This window comes from Tenrec ecaudatus, chromosome 17 (assembly GCF_050624435.1).
Source record: "Tenrec ecaudatus isolate mTenEca1 chromosome 17, mTenEca1.hap1, whole genome shotgun sequence".
NCBI classification, from domain to species: domain Eukaryota; kingdom Metazoa; phylum Chordata; class Mammalia; order Afrosoricida; family Tenrecidae; genus Tenrec; species Tenrec ecaudatus.
The window spans coordinates 9,224,759-9,240,911 of NC_134546.1; the positions used below are offsets into that span (position 1 = coordinate 9,224,759).

The following is a 16,153-nucleotide window of genomic DNA, read 5'->3' on the forward strand; positions in this document are numbered from 1 at the left end:
ACATTTAAATATATATCGTAGTACTATTGTGGATGTTGTGAATGAGACTGGCATTGTTGTACCTTGTGATTATAATCTGGAATAATTTTTTTTTGAAACCAATTTAGCAATGTGTAAAAAATTGGGAGGTGGGGATAAAAGGGATCTGATGTCAAAGACTTCAAGAAAGAAGAGAATATTTTGAAACTGGTTGTGGTAGCAATTGTAAAATACTGCTTGATGTGATTGAACTATGCAATGATGTGATATCTGTATTAGCTCCAATAAAAGGTGTTTTTTTTGCGGGGGAGCACAAAAAATTTAGAGGTTCACAACCCAAATATTTTCCTTAAAATTCTAAACATATATCCTAAGAAGCAGTCAGAAATACTAAAAACACTTGGGGCATCAAGATATTATTGCACTATCATTTCTAAAAATGACTTGTCTATTAATAGTTACGTACATTTGGTATAATCATACTACAGAATAATAATGTAACTTCTAATATTTATTATTACAAAGTTATAACATTAAATTTAAAAACCACATGATACAGTTTTTAAAATAGCATAACAACTATTTTTAAAAAGACTAAGTGTTAATTCTATGCATGATCTAAGAACAATTAGTTCTTAGGACATGGACTTACTTGATACCCTTGGGAAGAGATCACTGCAGATATGCGTGCTCTAGCAAAATGTCATGAGGAAACCAGATGGTGCCTGCATTTCAGGAAGAACAGCTTCAGGGATCTTAAAGGCTGTCTTCAACCAGGCTGCTAGCTAAGTAAAGTCACAGCTAAATCCACATGAAAGATGCACACCAGCCTGTGTAATCCAAGGATTGTAAATTTTAAAAAAATCCAAATCCAAAGGAGGGAATGGTATCAGAGCTTAAATGATGAGCACCCAGTTTCCAGAGGGCAGTGGATGACAGTAGAAGCCCAAAGTCCATGTGTAGGGTGTCCACGTGGATGAAGCCTCTGGGGAATCCCCTCGACCATGCTGCAGGGACGTAAGCACATGCTATCAGACCAAGAGCATTGTAAAGCCAGTTACAGCAGATGCAGTTAGGTAAAATGTAAACCTCATCATTTGACCTTCCTTCTGACTCATTTTAAAGTTGTTTCAGTTTGTAATATTTTCTGATTTATTCGATTGAGGATTTTTTTCTGTTTTGTCTAGTAATTGTTACTGGTGTGTTTGTTTGCTTCCTGCTTGTGTTTTGTATAATTCCCTGTATGTGAAATCCAGGATAAGTCAGTCTATAGCAAGTGTCCTCAAATACAGACGATGGGCCGAGGACATTTATCCGGCCTGCCAGGTGTTTTTGACCCTTTTTTTTTTTTACTTCAAAATAAGATATGTGCAGTGTGCATAGGAATTTGTTCATAGTTTTTTTTAAAACTATAGTCTGGCCCTCCAATGAGTCTGAGGGACAGTGACTGCCTATAGAGACAGTCACTAGAATAATAACTACGGGCGTGGTCGGGGAAGTTGATGGGAAAAGGGGAGTTAACAACAATGAATACAAGAAGAAAAAGATCTAAAATGGATTATTATGATGATTGCACAATTCTTAATAAGATCAAATGATTAAATTGTATGATATGTAAAGTATATGCCCACAAAACTATTTTTTAAAAGACTAATTGTATTAAATATTAACTGGTTTCAACTAGGTTGTTCTAAGTTATTTTCTTTATTATGCTCTGTATTGATAATTTTTTATACAACTAGAAAAAAATGTAGCATTAACCAAAAAGAAAATAAGTATGACTAACAAAACAGTGATAACTCATTTGTCATTCTCTTAATTATGGAAGGTGCAACCCAGGTGCTATGAGACTAGAAAGGAAGGCGCTCTGGTGGTGCAGTGGTTAGGCCCTGGGTTGCTATACTTGAAAGGTAATTGATTTAAGCCCACCAGCCTCCATCAGAGAAAGATGTGGCAGTCTGATGCCATAAATCTTACAGCCTTGGAGCCCCTCCGGGGCAGTTCTACTGTGTCCTTGAGGTCACTATGAGTCAGAATCAACTTGTTGGTACCTAGAAAACGTAGACTACACAAAGGAAGACAAAGCCAGACGCCATTGCAGTGGTCTGTGCACAGGTGATGAGCCTGACCTTTAAGAAATGGCATTCGACATGCACAGAAGAGCCCAGATTCTGGAGAGATTTAATGTTAGGGCCAACTGGGTTTGGTGATTCCTGGGTTTGGTGGATGGCAGTCCTGAGACGAGAACTGTGGGGAAAATAGCAGAAGGGATGAAGATGTGTTCAACTTGGCAGTGTTGAGTTTGCAATGTGTGTGATGATAAATAGGAGGCACTTGAGCATTTGGATCTCAGGCTCAGGAGTTTGGGTCTGTTTTTAATTGTAGGGAGTCGTTGTCAGTATATCCACTCCAGTCCCGGCAATAGATGACACGGCCCTGGGATGATTGTTATGTTTTTGCACTCAAGTTATCTCTGACCTAAGTAGCAAAGAATGAAACAAACAAAAATAAATTAATTAAAATAGATAAATAAATAAAAGAACGGAACATTGCCCAGTCCTCACTGTTGGTGATATGTTTAAGTATATTGCTGCAACTCTTGTGAAAACCCACCACAAGGAAGGTGTCCCTTATTTTCACTGGCCTTCTCATTTACCAAAAGGATCCCTAATTGTGAAGTGGGTTATTTGTTGGGCTGCTAACGGCAAGGTCAAGCATTTCAAAACCAGCAGCCTCATGAGGGAGAAAGATGAGCCTTAATCTGATTTGCCCTATAAGGCCACTATGTCTCGGAAACACACAGGGACGGACCGTCCTACCCTGTACTGTGGGATCACAATGACTTGGGAATGGACTCCTTGGCAGTGAGTTGAGGATCGCTATGGGAGCAAGATGTCTTTTCTTGCACAGAGCCTCTGGTGGGTTTGAACCCTGCCAAACTGGCTGGCCATTTAGAATTTTTAGTAGAAACTAATTTTAAGTTATGAAGTTTGAAATTGATAAACTGAATACAATTGCATAAGTTAACCTTTTTTTTCTTTTGAGTTACCTGGTAAATGACTAATAGAAACTACTCGTTAGCAATTTTGTACTAACCTTCAGGACTTCTAGTAATTGTCTTTTTACTTTTTTCCAATTTGGATCACACACTACCCTGTAGACTTTGGCTCAGATATTTTTAACTTATGTTTTATGTATATTTGAAGTTTCACTTGATTTGAGGTTAGATTTTTTTTTTAGGGTAAAGTTAGGTTTTATTCTAAAGCCAATATGGTAATGCTTATAAATGTTTTCAGTATATATTGAAATGGATTTTTAATGGTAATTCTTTTCAATTTACATTTGCGCTACCCTCTTCCATCCGACCATCTAAGTTGGTTACTTTAGCTGATACGGTTTCTAATTAAGTCTTTGTGGTTGAGAGAGCGCTCTGTGGCATGTCTGCTTTAGCATTTAATTGCTCCATGGGTTCCAAATTAGATTCTGTAGTATTCCATCTTGGTCTGCTGATGAAGCAAAGATCTTTGTGGCATGGCTCGAGAAACACGATGCTTGTGACAGCTCAAGGCCCAGCACCACCGTTTTGAAAAAAGTTAGAACTGTTTGAATTCCAGATTGAAAATAAAGTGTAAAGGGCTAGCATATAAGAAAATGAGAGAATGCCAACACAATTTGCTGTCTAATAATATTTTTAAGAATAAACAAAAACAAACTTCTTTGGCCTTGCTGTTGTAGCACATCTAATTGTTTTGAATGTATGAGCTGAGCTCTTAGGAGTTTTAGGTTGAATTTTAAGAATGAGGCACCAGGAAACAAATTTGGTCACTTTAAGTTGGGGATAGGATAAGGTGTTCATATAGCGGTAGCAGGCTGGATAAGAAATTTCTAAAGTACCCTCCAAATCTATTATTTCCTTAGACAAATCTGGTTTTTGAATCAGTATGGAAAATAGTTACACAAATAATTGAATATGATAATTCTAACACTATGAAAATATTTCCACAGTTCCAATACAATAAACACAAATTAAATAGCAGACTTTCCAGGCTTATAATAGTTGGTCACCTCTCCTTAGCATGCTGCTCAGAGGCCTAGCTCCCATCTGATCATTTCTTGGTGCAATGACTCAGTAGTACTCGGAACAGAATCTGGAGTTCGGATGGATGAGGACATGAGCAGAACCATGGGGAAGACTGTGAGATGTTAGAAGGGGATGGTCTAAAAGCAGTGTTTCATCTTTGAAGTACTTCTTCCCTTTTTATAGTGATGTTGAGGGAAACAGAACACGAGCAGGTTATGTGACGCTGATGGATTATGGTTCACATCTGGAGAATCTCAGTACACTCAAATAATCCTGATAAACCTATTAAAAATTGCCAAATTGAAAGGCTTAGGCCATGAGAAACAGATAAACTTTGTTGGGATGATTGTTTCTTGATCAAAGTCTACACTTTTGTGATGAAGGGCACATGATGCTTGCAGATAGAGTAGGAGAAACATGGAAGAGAGCTTCAAAAAATATATATTTTTATCCCAATTTTAAAATTTTCAAATAGTTTTATTAATATATAAATAGCACATATACTTCTGGAATTCGGTCATATTAAGAAGAGTTATTTCACCAATACAATCAGTTCTAGAGTAGTTTCCTTTTTTAATCATTTTATTAGGGGGTCATACAACTCTTATCACAATCCATACATATTATCAATTGTGTAAAACACATTTGTACACTCATTGCCCTCATCATTCTCAAAAAATTTGCTCTCCCTGGCATCAGGTCCTCGTTTTTCCCTCCCTCCCTGCTCCCCTCTCCCTCATATAAACCCTTGATGATTTATAAAAAATAATAATTTATAAATTATCAAGGGTTTTTAATCCCAATTTATTAAACTAGTGGAGACAGAGGATTTCCCAAGACTGTTGTCCTGAGGTATTCTTTAAGCCTTGAATAGAAACTAGCCTGTGCGGTGACCTTTTAGCTAAATAATAGATTGTTTCACAAAATAAAGAGTTATCACTCATGTGTTGTGAGCTCCTTTAAAAATTAATCTGTATGAGACCAAACAGTAAAAAAATTCTTTGGGGGCTGTGGTGGGGGGCGGGGGCGGGTGAGAAGGTAAGGGGTAGGGAAACAAGATTAAAATTTAAAAATTAGTTCTAATAACATTCAAGTGAAGAATTGTTCCTAGCAGTGTGACAGGCCAGGTAGCACAAATTGAAAAACAGCCAAAATCTTGAGTCAAATAGGGGGGGCAAATGACTTTATTAAATGCACTTCTAAATTGGCACAGGTGGAAAAATCCAAAGAAGTGGAAACAAAAGGAAAGCAGGAAGCCAGAAGAAAACAGCTGGCATTTAGTTGTTTGAACCCACAGGGGTCTTTTGTATGTCAGAGTGGAGCTATGCTAAATAGAGTTTTTCAGGACAATTTACATTGTCCTCTATCGCCCCTCACCCAATTTTTCCTTATTTGTCCCCCTAGGAGGGGGTTCTAGGTTGATCCTTGTGATGGATTCCTCCTTTCTACCTCCACCCTCCCCTAATCCTCCTGGTATACCTACTCTCCTTGTTGGCCCCAGGGGTTCATCTATTGAACTTTCATTTTAATACATGAGAAACACAATAAACAAATAAATAAATTATGTGCTAAGGAGAAAAATATAAAAGGAATATGAAATGTAAATATTGAGGGGAGTGGTTAAAATGTCAGATAAGGTGGTGAAAGAGGCTTCTCTGAGATGCCGAGTCTTGAGAAAACACCGAACAGAAGTTGGAGGGCTGGCCAGGAATACCCCCAGTAGAGGAACTAGTTAGTGTGAAGGGCCAGAGGCAGAAACTTGCTGGCCTGTTAGAGAAATGGCAAGGAAAGGTGGAGAGGAGCAGAGAAAATGAGAGGGAACAACAGTATAGGAGAAAAGGGCAGGGAGACTTGACCAGATAGGGCCTTCTGGGCTTTAGTAAAGGCTTTGGATATTACACTTGAGCAATTTGAAATCTAAGTCAAGGAGTTAGATGATCATCATTATTAGCATTAATAGCGTCATCATAAATCTTGTGTCGGGTACAGAGTGAAGTTCAAAGCAGCAGCAGCAGCAGCGAAATCCATGTGAAAGCTATTGCATTAACCCAGTTGAGAAATGATGAGGGTTAGCCACAAATACAAAAAATGTAGAAATATTTTTAAATTGTATGTATGAAGGTTGGGGGTGGTAAGTTTAGAAAGGGGCTTATCACAAGGTTTATTACATGGAATTTTGTTCAGATTCTGAGCTTCTCAATTTGTTCTTTTAATTTTCGTGCTTTAGAAAATGTTTCATTATCTTGCATCTGGCATTTCTATCACTCTACTTTTTTTTAACCTCATAGGAGACATGACAGTTTGGTGCTATAGGTGATTTTACATCAAAATGATCCTGCTGGTGTAAATTTAGACAGCAGTAGATGAGTACCACCAGCTAAATACTGGTCATGGGTCCATGAGACATTTGTAAAAATTGATCATGGATGTGGCCATCAAGCTTGTCTTAATAAATTTTGAAGGATTAGCATATTATAGTCCACACTCTGTGACCCTAGTGCAATTAAAGTAATAATAATTTCAAAAGGATATGACTGTAAATCTTCGTATAGATAAAGGAAAAGGTTTCTGTGTTGACTCAACGAGAAACTTGTATTGAAAATTAGATATTGTGTTTAAGGAGTAACAAAAATACTTCTAAGCAATACATGTGAAATGTATTAAAACCATAGTTCAAGAAATAAAGTCTTAAGTACTTTACATCCAGATAGAAAGAATGCTTACAATTCAAGAGTTATAATGGAACTTAACCAAGGAAAATATGAAAATAATAAAGATGAGCAGAAATAGACAAGCAAAAAATCTTAAGGAACAAAGGGATTAGGCAAAAATAGTTTGGGGGGTAAAAAAAATAAATGCAGAATGATAGATTCTGGAAAGATTCGATGTAATAAAAAGCTGTTTTCAATAGCTTCATGTCAGTAAATTTAAAATCCTGGATGAAACTTCAAAATTCTTGAGGAAAAACTGTCCTAAACTGACTTGGGGTGATATTGGACACCTGAATAGTTCCACAATCATTTAAAAATTACATTGTTCAAGTCCTTTCTCTCAAAGGAAAGAGCAGGCCAGACCTTTAGAGGTACCTTTTACCCAACTTTGAAGAAGCAAATTGTTCAAGTCTTTACATATTAGTTTCTTAGCACTACTACAACAAAAATCCCTCAGGAATATGGCTTAACAAACAAATTTATTTTCTTCCAGGAGCCTTGTTGTTGTCAGTTGCTGTCGAGTCTCTTCTAAGCACCGTAACGTTGCCAAGGCTGTGACTTTTCAGCCGCCACAGTCCCGTGGTCTCTCTGGGTGGGCGCAAACCACTTGTGTTTCAGCTGGCGCACCACCACCTGCACCCACCGGGGCTCCGATAGAGAGTAGACACAGGCATGCTACCAAAACCATTTTCATTCAGTGTGGTCATTGCAGCCAGGAGGACTTATCTGCACTCTGGAAAAAGTGATGCTTTAGAAGTTCTCTACCATTGGTTGTTGGGCTTTGTTTTTAGTAAAATGAGATTCCTCTCTGAAAATGTATTTAAAAATCAATTCTAGATAGTGTTTGTTCTTACAGTTCACCTGTTAACCCTGATATAATTAAAATAGTAACCATTTGCTAATTAAGAGCTGTATGTAGATGGGGCAGGGTGGCGTTTCTAAATAACTTGATGTGAAAAGATAACCAGAACTCTGTAATGTGAAAGTAAAAGTATAAAAAGGTGAAGTCTCCTGACATAGTGCTCAAGGAGATTTTCATAAGCGGAATGCAACAAGCACAAGCAATAGGAGAGGGTTTCCAAACGTTCGTGGGAAAATGAAACGAAAAGGTAATGGAATTTTTCCATGAAATTTTACAGTCCTTTCTTACATTAAAGGTAAGAAATTGGGTTCACTCTAAAGATTCTTTAGAGAGTAAAAATACAAACCAGACACTTCAAGGTTGTAACAAATAGAAGTGACAATAGATATAGTACTAGAATGCATGAATCAGTAATCAAAAGATAAATAGTAGTCTTCTGATTTCATTTCTCCAGGAGTAAGAGTTCCTTTGCAATGGATTTTGTCTTCTCATCAACCTGCAGATGATTCGGAATTAACCTTAGGACCCTGGCAACTCCGACGCTTAAAGAAAGACTAAACTAATTGGTTGCCAAAAGTCAACCCGAACCCATGGTGACCCCGTGTCAGAACGGAATTGTGTTCCTTTTGACTGGTTTTTTATTGCTAGATCACTTGGCCTTTAGAGACATCTCTGAGTTGACTTGAACATCTAAACTTTTGGGGAAGAGATGAGATACTGGTTTTTTGAGTCATCCTTGAGTCTTTTGAGCTAAATTCTCACAGTCCAGGGGGAGGACTGGGTTGAAAAAAGGATCAGGTTGGGGAAAACGACCTTGGGCTGGACCCAAGAAGCCACTATGGCATAATGAGCACTCAGCCCTTCTGAGTCCAGGTTCTGAGATCTATTAAGTATCTTGTGCCCTTGGCCTCACTCATCCTAGTGACTGAGAGTGTGCCTACCAGGTCCACCTACTTCCTACCTCACCGTGTCAGGCTGTGCCTGACAGCTCAGTTTAGAACCGCAACCTGATTGTACCCCACCTCCTACCCTCCTTGGAATCTTTGACTAGCTTCTCAAACTGTGCTACGTGCCCATCCCGGATCTTCTGATTGGTTTTACTTCCATTCTCCACTCGAACCCCTGTACTCTCTCCTCCCTTCCCCAGCTAGATGGAACAATTCCAGGCAAATAAAAGCTCCATGTTCTCTTATCTGGTGGAGGGTGTGAGGAAGCTAGCGTGTGTAAAAGACATACTCTTTTAGTATTGGAATTAATTATTTCATTCCTATTTCTTGGACTGATAATACTCTTCTGTAGGTATATAGATTTAGACTCAATGTTTATAAAGAGTGAAAAATCGAGTGTGAATTAGAGCTGTGAAACAGACCTACCATATATACTTGAGTATATACGGTATATGTTTCTTATTATTTTAAAGTGTATTTCTGAGATGGTTTAGTTGAAGAAGGAGAACAAACATCTGAGCTGGAAGAAGAATTGTGGAAATTTCTCTTTTCAGACGTCTTTCCATCAGTGAGCAGTTCTACCAAGGCCACAGACTCTAGTGAGGCAGCCTAGCCTGTGTTTCCATCAGTTGTGTCGCAAAGGGACTCTCTCACCTGCCCATACTGCACAAAGGACTGGTTTGACTGTTGCTGAGAATGTAACTGCTTACTTAAATGGTACAGCTAACTGTGCACAGTTTCATGACTTTTGGTCCCTAATGTTACTAACACAGATTTTCCAAATACATAAAACACTATTTTTGTCATAAAACTGAGTCAAGCAGAAAAACTTACCTCCATAATTATTATATTTTAAAAATTAATTTGACAGAACTCAAGATTTTACAGAAGCTATCCTTGAACTGAGCTTTCAAAATGGTGTTTACTTCCAAGTTATTTCATTTTCATAGTTTGGTTATAAAATTAAGTAATTACTATTAAGGGATCAGTGTCATACTTTGTAAAACAGATTTGTTTAACAAAAACTGAGAATAATGTGTGGCAGTTTATGTGTCATGCTCTCAAAACAGGCTTTAAATCTTATGTTCTATGTAGAAGTTGTTAGCTATTCTAAAGGTACAATAAGAGATTATTGTTCATATCAGTGTAATAAATTGATACTCCCGGATCGTACTTTTTTCATTTTGCACATTGTCAGAACCTTGGACTTTAATCTTATTCTTTGATTGACAGTAGCGACCAGGGAAAGAACACTTGTATTGTTCGGGATGGTCACATCTGTTCAACTTGATTCAGTTGAGGGTATTTGCATATTCTTAAGTATTTCTTCTGAGAGGGCTTAAATCCTTCTCAAGTGCTTGATGCGTTTTGAAATTCATTCATAAGGTATCTACATGCACTAATAGTTCTGTATAATATTACTGTGCATAATCTGACAGATAAGACCACATTTTAAAACAACGTGTTCTTTAGGGATGCTACACTACATTTTGACTTGTACCATTGGACAGAAATGTGAAGGGTTTTTTGGGGGAAGAGATTTCTTTAATGTTTTGACTAAATAAATACAACCTTATTCTAGAAATCATAGAAACATTTAAAAAGTATTGTTTTTTTCCTGCTTTGGCAGGACAATTAAGCTATTTTATGGAAAATGATGGTAGACCTTGGATGGATTGCTTGAACTAGTTTATAGGGAAGGTTACCAAGGTTCATCTTAGTCTTGCTGCTCATGCAGCTTGGAGGAAATTAGGGCTTCTATTTCGGCCTCAACTCCCACTCTAGTAAGAAAGACAGTCTGTGACCTCTGATCTAGCATCTTTTACAAATTGTCTTACATGTAAAATACTTCTCTTGCCACCTAATTAGGAATTATGTCTTATTCATCATCACCTCTCTCCAAAATTTACACAATCCCTGCACAAAGTTATGCCTGATATTTGTTTTGCCTTGTTTTCATTGCTTTCTTGGGCTATCAGTCAATAAAGAATCATTCTAAAACAAGGTAGCCTATGAATGGACAGCACAGTGGTTCTCAACCTTCCTAATGCTGTGACCCTTTCATGCAGTTCCTCATGTTGTGGTGACCCCCCCAACCATAAAATTATTTTTGTTGCTACTTCATCATTGTCATTCTGTTACTGTTAGGAATCGGGCGACCCCTGTGGAAGGGTCGTTTGATTCCCAAAGGGGTCGCGACTCAGGTTGAGAACTACTAGGATAGCAAAATAGGTTTTATTTTGTGTTTGAAATTAAAAAAAAATCATTTGGGGGCTCACACAACTCATAACAATCCATACCTACATCCATTGTGTCAAGCACATTTGTAATTTGTTGCCATCATTATTCTCAAAACATTTGTGTTCTACTTGAGCCCTTGATATCAGTTCCTCATTCCCCCCAGCTTCCCCTCCCTCATGAACCCTTGATCATTTATAAATTATTATTATTTTGTCACATCTTACACTGTCCGGCATCTCCCTTCCCCCATTTTACTGTTGTCCATTTCCCAGGGAGGAGGTGATATGTAGATCCTTGTAACTAGTTCCCCCTTACTACCCCACCTTCCCTCTACCCTCCTGGTATTGCCACTCTCACCTCTGGTCCTGAAGGGATCATATGTCCTGGATTCCCTGTGTTTCCAGTTCCTATCTGTACCTTACAAATCTGGCTAGACCAGACGGTGTTTGAGTTCTTAAAGATCTGCAATTGCTGTATTGGGAAGAATTTCAAGATACACTGGAATCAGTTAACAATGTTTGCCATGGCATAGGGTCAGAGAAAACACCTGTTTGTCTTCCTTGCTATTTGCCATCCTTCGGGAAGGGAGAAAAAAATGAGGTGATCAGTGAAGGCCCTGGGAAATGAAGATATAGGGCTAAGTAACAGACTGTCTAGAATTCAGATACTGTAGACAGAAAGGAGTCAGGGTGCTTAGAAGTATAAAAATTATTGATGTTCAGAAAGGAAAAATGGCATTTGGTTACATTAAATATAATCAAAGCAAAGGAAATCATGGTTGCATGCTTATTGATGCCTACTCTTATCCTCGATCCTTTCCTCACAGGAGCCTGGAGATGGTCTGCATTGTTTTTATGGCGTTTCTTTTCTTAATGTATTTAGGGTTCTTTTCTTCCCTTGATTATGTTAGAACCAGCTCTCTCCAATTTCATTCTTGCTTCTCATATGTAAATATAAATGCTGTGGTGTAACCGCTTCACCGTGTTATTTATTATAAGAATTCATTACAGAAGCTCTTGGTTCTTATCTGATTGTTTTAAAATAGTATTAAAATTATTTAATTGAAAGCAAATAACTCTAAATTACATCATTGCTATTTATCTTGTAGGAATCCCCTTCTGGTCGAAGGAAAGCCCTTGCTACTAGCAGCATCAACATGAAACAGTACGCAAGTCCTATGCCAACGCAGACTGATGTCAAGTTAAAATTCAAGCCATTGTCTAAAAAAGTTGTATCTGCCACTCTCCAGTTTTCATTATCTTGCATATTCCTTCGGGAAGGAAAAGCCACGTAAGTTTCTTTTGTCAAATAGGTCGCTTCAAATTGTGTTTCAGAACTCCATTGGTTAATAGCTTTTGACGCAGTAGACTGGAACAGTTGACAACATCGTACCGCATACCAATGATTCTTGCCATCCATGGAATTAAGTGAACTTGTATAGATGGTCTCTTTTGACTCCAGAAAGTGAGTAGTAATATATAAATATGATTATAGCTAGTTTCAAAGTTTACATTGTATATTATAGAGTAGCTAGTGTATTTGTTTTTATCTGCCTACTCCTCGTGTATGGACTATCATTATCCAACATTTTGCATTTATAACAATAGGAAAAAATCTACTCAAATAAGGCCAGGTAAATACCGATGTAGAGGAGCGCTGATGGCGCAGTGGGTTGTGCATTGGGCTGCTAACTTTAGGGTCAGCAGTTTGAACCAGCAGCCGTTCTATGGGAGGAAGAAGAGACTATCTGCTACTGTAAACATGTCTAGTTGCAGAAACCCACAGGGTGGCTCCACTCTGTTCCTATAGGGTTGCTCAGTCAGAATCAACTCAGTGCTTTAAATGGAAAAAAATAACGCTGTGAACCCCAGATCCTTGATGCCTCTTCTCCCAAACCTTACCCCAGTCTTAGATGGGAATAAAATTAAGAGAAAAAAGGCCTTGGGCCATTAACCTACAGTGTATACCAAGCCTTACTGAATTCTCACAGGCTCCAAAGACTGGTGGCAGAGCTGCATCTTTGAGTAAAGCAGCAGAGGGGGGGGACAGGACACATGGCGATAACTTTGCTACAAACCCTAAGTTCTGCCATTTGCTTGTTTGGGGACATGAGGGCCAGTGGCTGGGGTCCCAAGTAAGTGGATGGGTAATTCCTTGAAGAGCCAGAATTCCACAAGGGTCAGAGTAGGGTACATTTCTTCCGAGTGCATATCCTGACCCAACCAGCTCTACCTCTGGTTTAAATGGCACAAAAGTGATCTTGCTTTTTAAGAGTACAGACATGGATAGTGGCTACAGGGAATAAAGTAACCCTGAAGGGTTGCCTCGGAAATGACTTCCGAGCCTTTGGTTGCTCAAGTTTCCCATAACACATGGTCTTTGGAACCGATCCGCGTTGCTAAGTGAGGAGGCGTGGTGGATTCGTGCTGTCAGTGTAAGTAGAGCTGTGCAGTGTGTAAAGCTGTCTGATGCGCTTGAGAGTTGAGAGGTGCATGAAAGGTTGCCCTAAGAAGGATGCAGGTGCAAAAACTGGTTGCCAGTTCTTACTGTCTCCGTCTTACAGAACTTAGGTAAGGCAGTAGAACAAGATAAACAGTTTACTGTAATGGTCATTATCCTTTTCAAAAAATTACTTCTTATGTACCGAATAACCATTTGAAAACATACACACAAAAAATAAATAAAAACATACGGAAAGAAAACACCAAAGCAAAACCCTAAGCCTCTTGCCACGGAGATGATTCTAACTCCTTGTGACCTCATGTTTTACGGAGTAGAACACCATAGGGCATTCTTGGTTATAATCTCTATGCCAGGAGCCCTGGTTACCGTATATACTAGTGGATAAGCCGAGTTTTTCAGCACATTTTTAATGCTGTTTTTGTGGTAAAATTAGGTGCCTTGGCTGATATTTGGGTCGGCTTATACTCGAATATATAGGGTAATTGCCTGGCTGCTAACTGAAAGGAGGGCAGTTTGAGCCTACTCAGGGCCTCCATCCTACTGGCTGAGTTGCATTCAGGGACCTGTAATTCCTGGACCCATTTCTAGACTTGAAAAGAATAAGATGAATGTACTTAAAGCCTCGCTAACCCACTACCATCAAGTTGATTCTGATGCATAGTGGCCCTGGAGGACAGAGAACTACCTCTATGGGTTTCCCAGACTGTAAATCTTTATGGAAGCAGACAGCCTCATCTTTCTCCCTCTGAGCAGCTGTTACGTTTGAACTGCTGAACTTACGCCTAACTCACGATGCCACCATGGATCCTTACACTCAAAGCAGGAAAAAGGGGGACGGGGCGATGGCATTCAGTATGCTTAAAGTTGTATGTCAAGTCATATTGTGGATATTGTGAAAGGGTTATTTCATACTTGGAGTAGAAGATTAGGGAGAGAACAGACATATTAAACCTAAACTCAAAAAATAGGAAGAAGGCAGCGGGGAACATTTACATTCCGTCTGAATCACAATTCTAAATGGATTTGACTGAGTTGAATGTGGTTACTATTATTGGGCATCTCACTTGACTGATTAGACTGGACTCTGTGCGTCAGTCAGAATGTGGTGTCTGACACTTATCTACATGGCAGCAAACGACTTAGCAGATAACAGTAAGCCTCCTTTCTGGGAAGTTGGCTTTTGCATGAGTGTTGTAGGGAGGCAGTACAGAATAATAGCAATTAGTCTTTCATCCCGGATCTTAAATTGTAGCCTTAAATACTGAGAAATTAAAAATAACCCAAAGTCCAAGCCAAAATCAAAGGAAAGAAAGCTGAAGAAAGAGAGAGAAAACAAACTCAGAGAAGATCCTTTGAGGGGAGACTTCTTTCTACAGGGCAGAAGTAAGTGAATCAGCACCGTTCACAGGATCTTGACAGATGACAGCAAATTCGGAGATTCCTTGCAGAACACCTCCGAACTTCCTCCCTATTTCTTCCTCCACTCCTTACCTTCCCCAAAGAAAATTCATCAGTGCTCCTATATGAGGAGAGTAAAGGTAAAATGAGCCAGTTACCACTTGGAGAATGATGTTATATTCTTGAAATTAATCCCCCGTTGCTGGGTGAACACGTTGTAAGCTATTGATATAAAGTAATGCAGCTTTTTAAATTCATACAGACTTTGTGCCATTGCATTTATTCTAACGGGACATTATTTTGTTAACTACAGCTTACATGAAATAAAATGGAAAGAATTTGAAACATTTATATCATGTAGACAATAGATGAATTACTGTAGAAAATAAACTTTTATTTGGCTTTCTGAATTTGGGGAACATAAACTAAATTGACATTTAGTTTGTATATAACATGTTAGAAATATTTTTAGAGTATTTAACATAAACTTTATAAATTTATTTTTTAAATTTTAAAAACAACTAGAAATATGTTTTTCCACCCTCCCCTAGAAATGTGTTTTATCAAACATTTTGGTATTTAAAATGATAGTCAGCCCAGATAATTTTCATATTATAATTCTTTAAATGGTCAGATTTTATTTTGAAAGCTGTTTTTTCTGTTGCAATAACGCCTCCATTTTTGGAGGGCTAATGGCCCCTTTGAGAAAATATGCACATTGAATAAAATTTAAGTGTAATTTGCAAGATGTTTAACCCCTCCTTTTCTTACTACCTACAAGCCCAAACAGGTTCCATGGACTTCAGATTAAGAATTTCTGTTTTAGTTATTTTTGCAGATTTACATGGGTTAAAATCTAGCTTTCATCTTATTTACAAACTGTCCAGTGTTTTTAGGCAATAAAATTTTATTTTCAGACTTTATTACTAGGAAACCATACTTAAGTCTCATTAAGAAAAATTTAATCTTTGTGGAATTAAACTAGCTCTGAATTTGAATCTTGTTTTCTTTTTACTATTTGAGCGTCGCATTTAAAAATTAATGAATGTGAATGTTGTGTTTTTCAGTATTTGTGTACAACTATTTAAAACAACTTATTCACATGGTATCTATCTTTTAGAAAGAAGAAAATGGATTTGTTCTTTTGTTTTTAATATGTTCTCAGGAAATAATCACAGTTCAAACAGTCACTTAATGAGCTGTGTATTGTTTTTTAATCACTAATGTAGGGATGAAGACATGCAAAGTTTGGCTAGTTTGATGAGTATGAAGCAGGCTGACATAGGTAATTTAGACGATTTTGAAGAAGATAATGAAGAAGATGATGAAAACCGAGTGAACCAAGAAGAGAAGGCAGCAAAAATTACAGGTTAGTTTTCTTAGCATTGAAGCTAAAAGTGCTCATAATTTGCAATATTGAAAAATGTATTCATGTTTCCAGGGCAGGATAATGCTACTGTAACAAGATACT

The 16,153-nt window shown here is 38.0% G+C and overlaps 1 protein-coding gene across 3 annotated transcripts in view; it reads left to right on the forward strand.

The window, feature by feature from the left end:
* EHBP1 (EH domain binding protein 1) overlaps window positions 1-16,153 on the forward strand; it is a 345,289-nt gene that overhangs the window by 144,583 nt on the left and 184,553 nt on the right. For all 3 annotated transcript variants that reach the window (XM_075535992.1, XM_075535993.1, XM_075535990.1), the window contains exons 6-7: window positions 11,930-12,111; window positions 15,912-16,051. In XM_075535992.1, coding sequence (XP_075392107.1) covers window positions 11,930-12,111; window positions 15,912-16,051 — 322 coding nt within the window. The remainder of the gene's footprint in view (window positions 1-11,929; window positions 12,112-15,911; window positions 16,052-16,153) is intronic.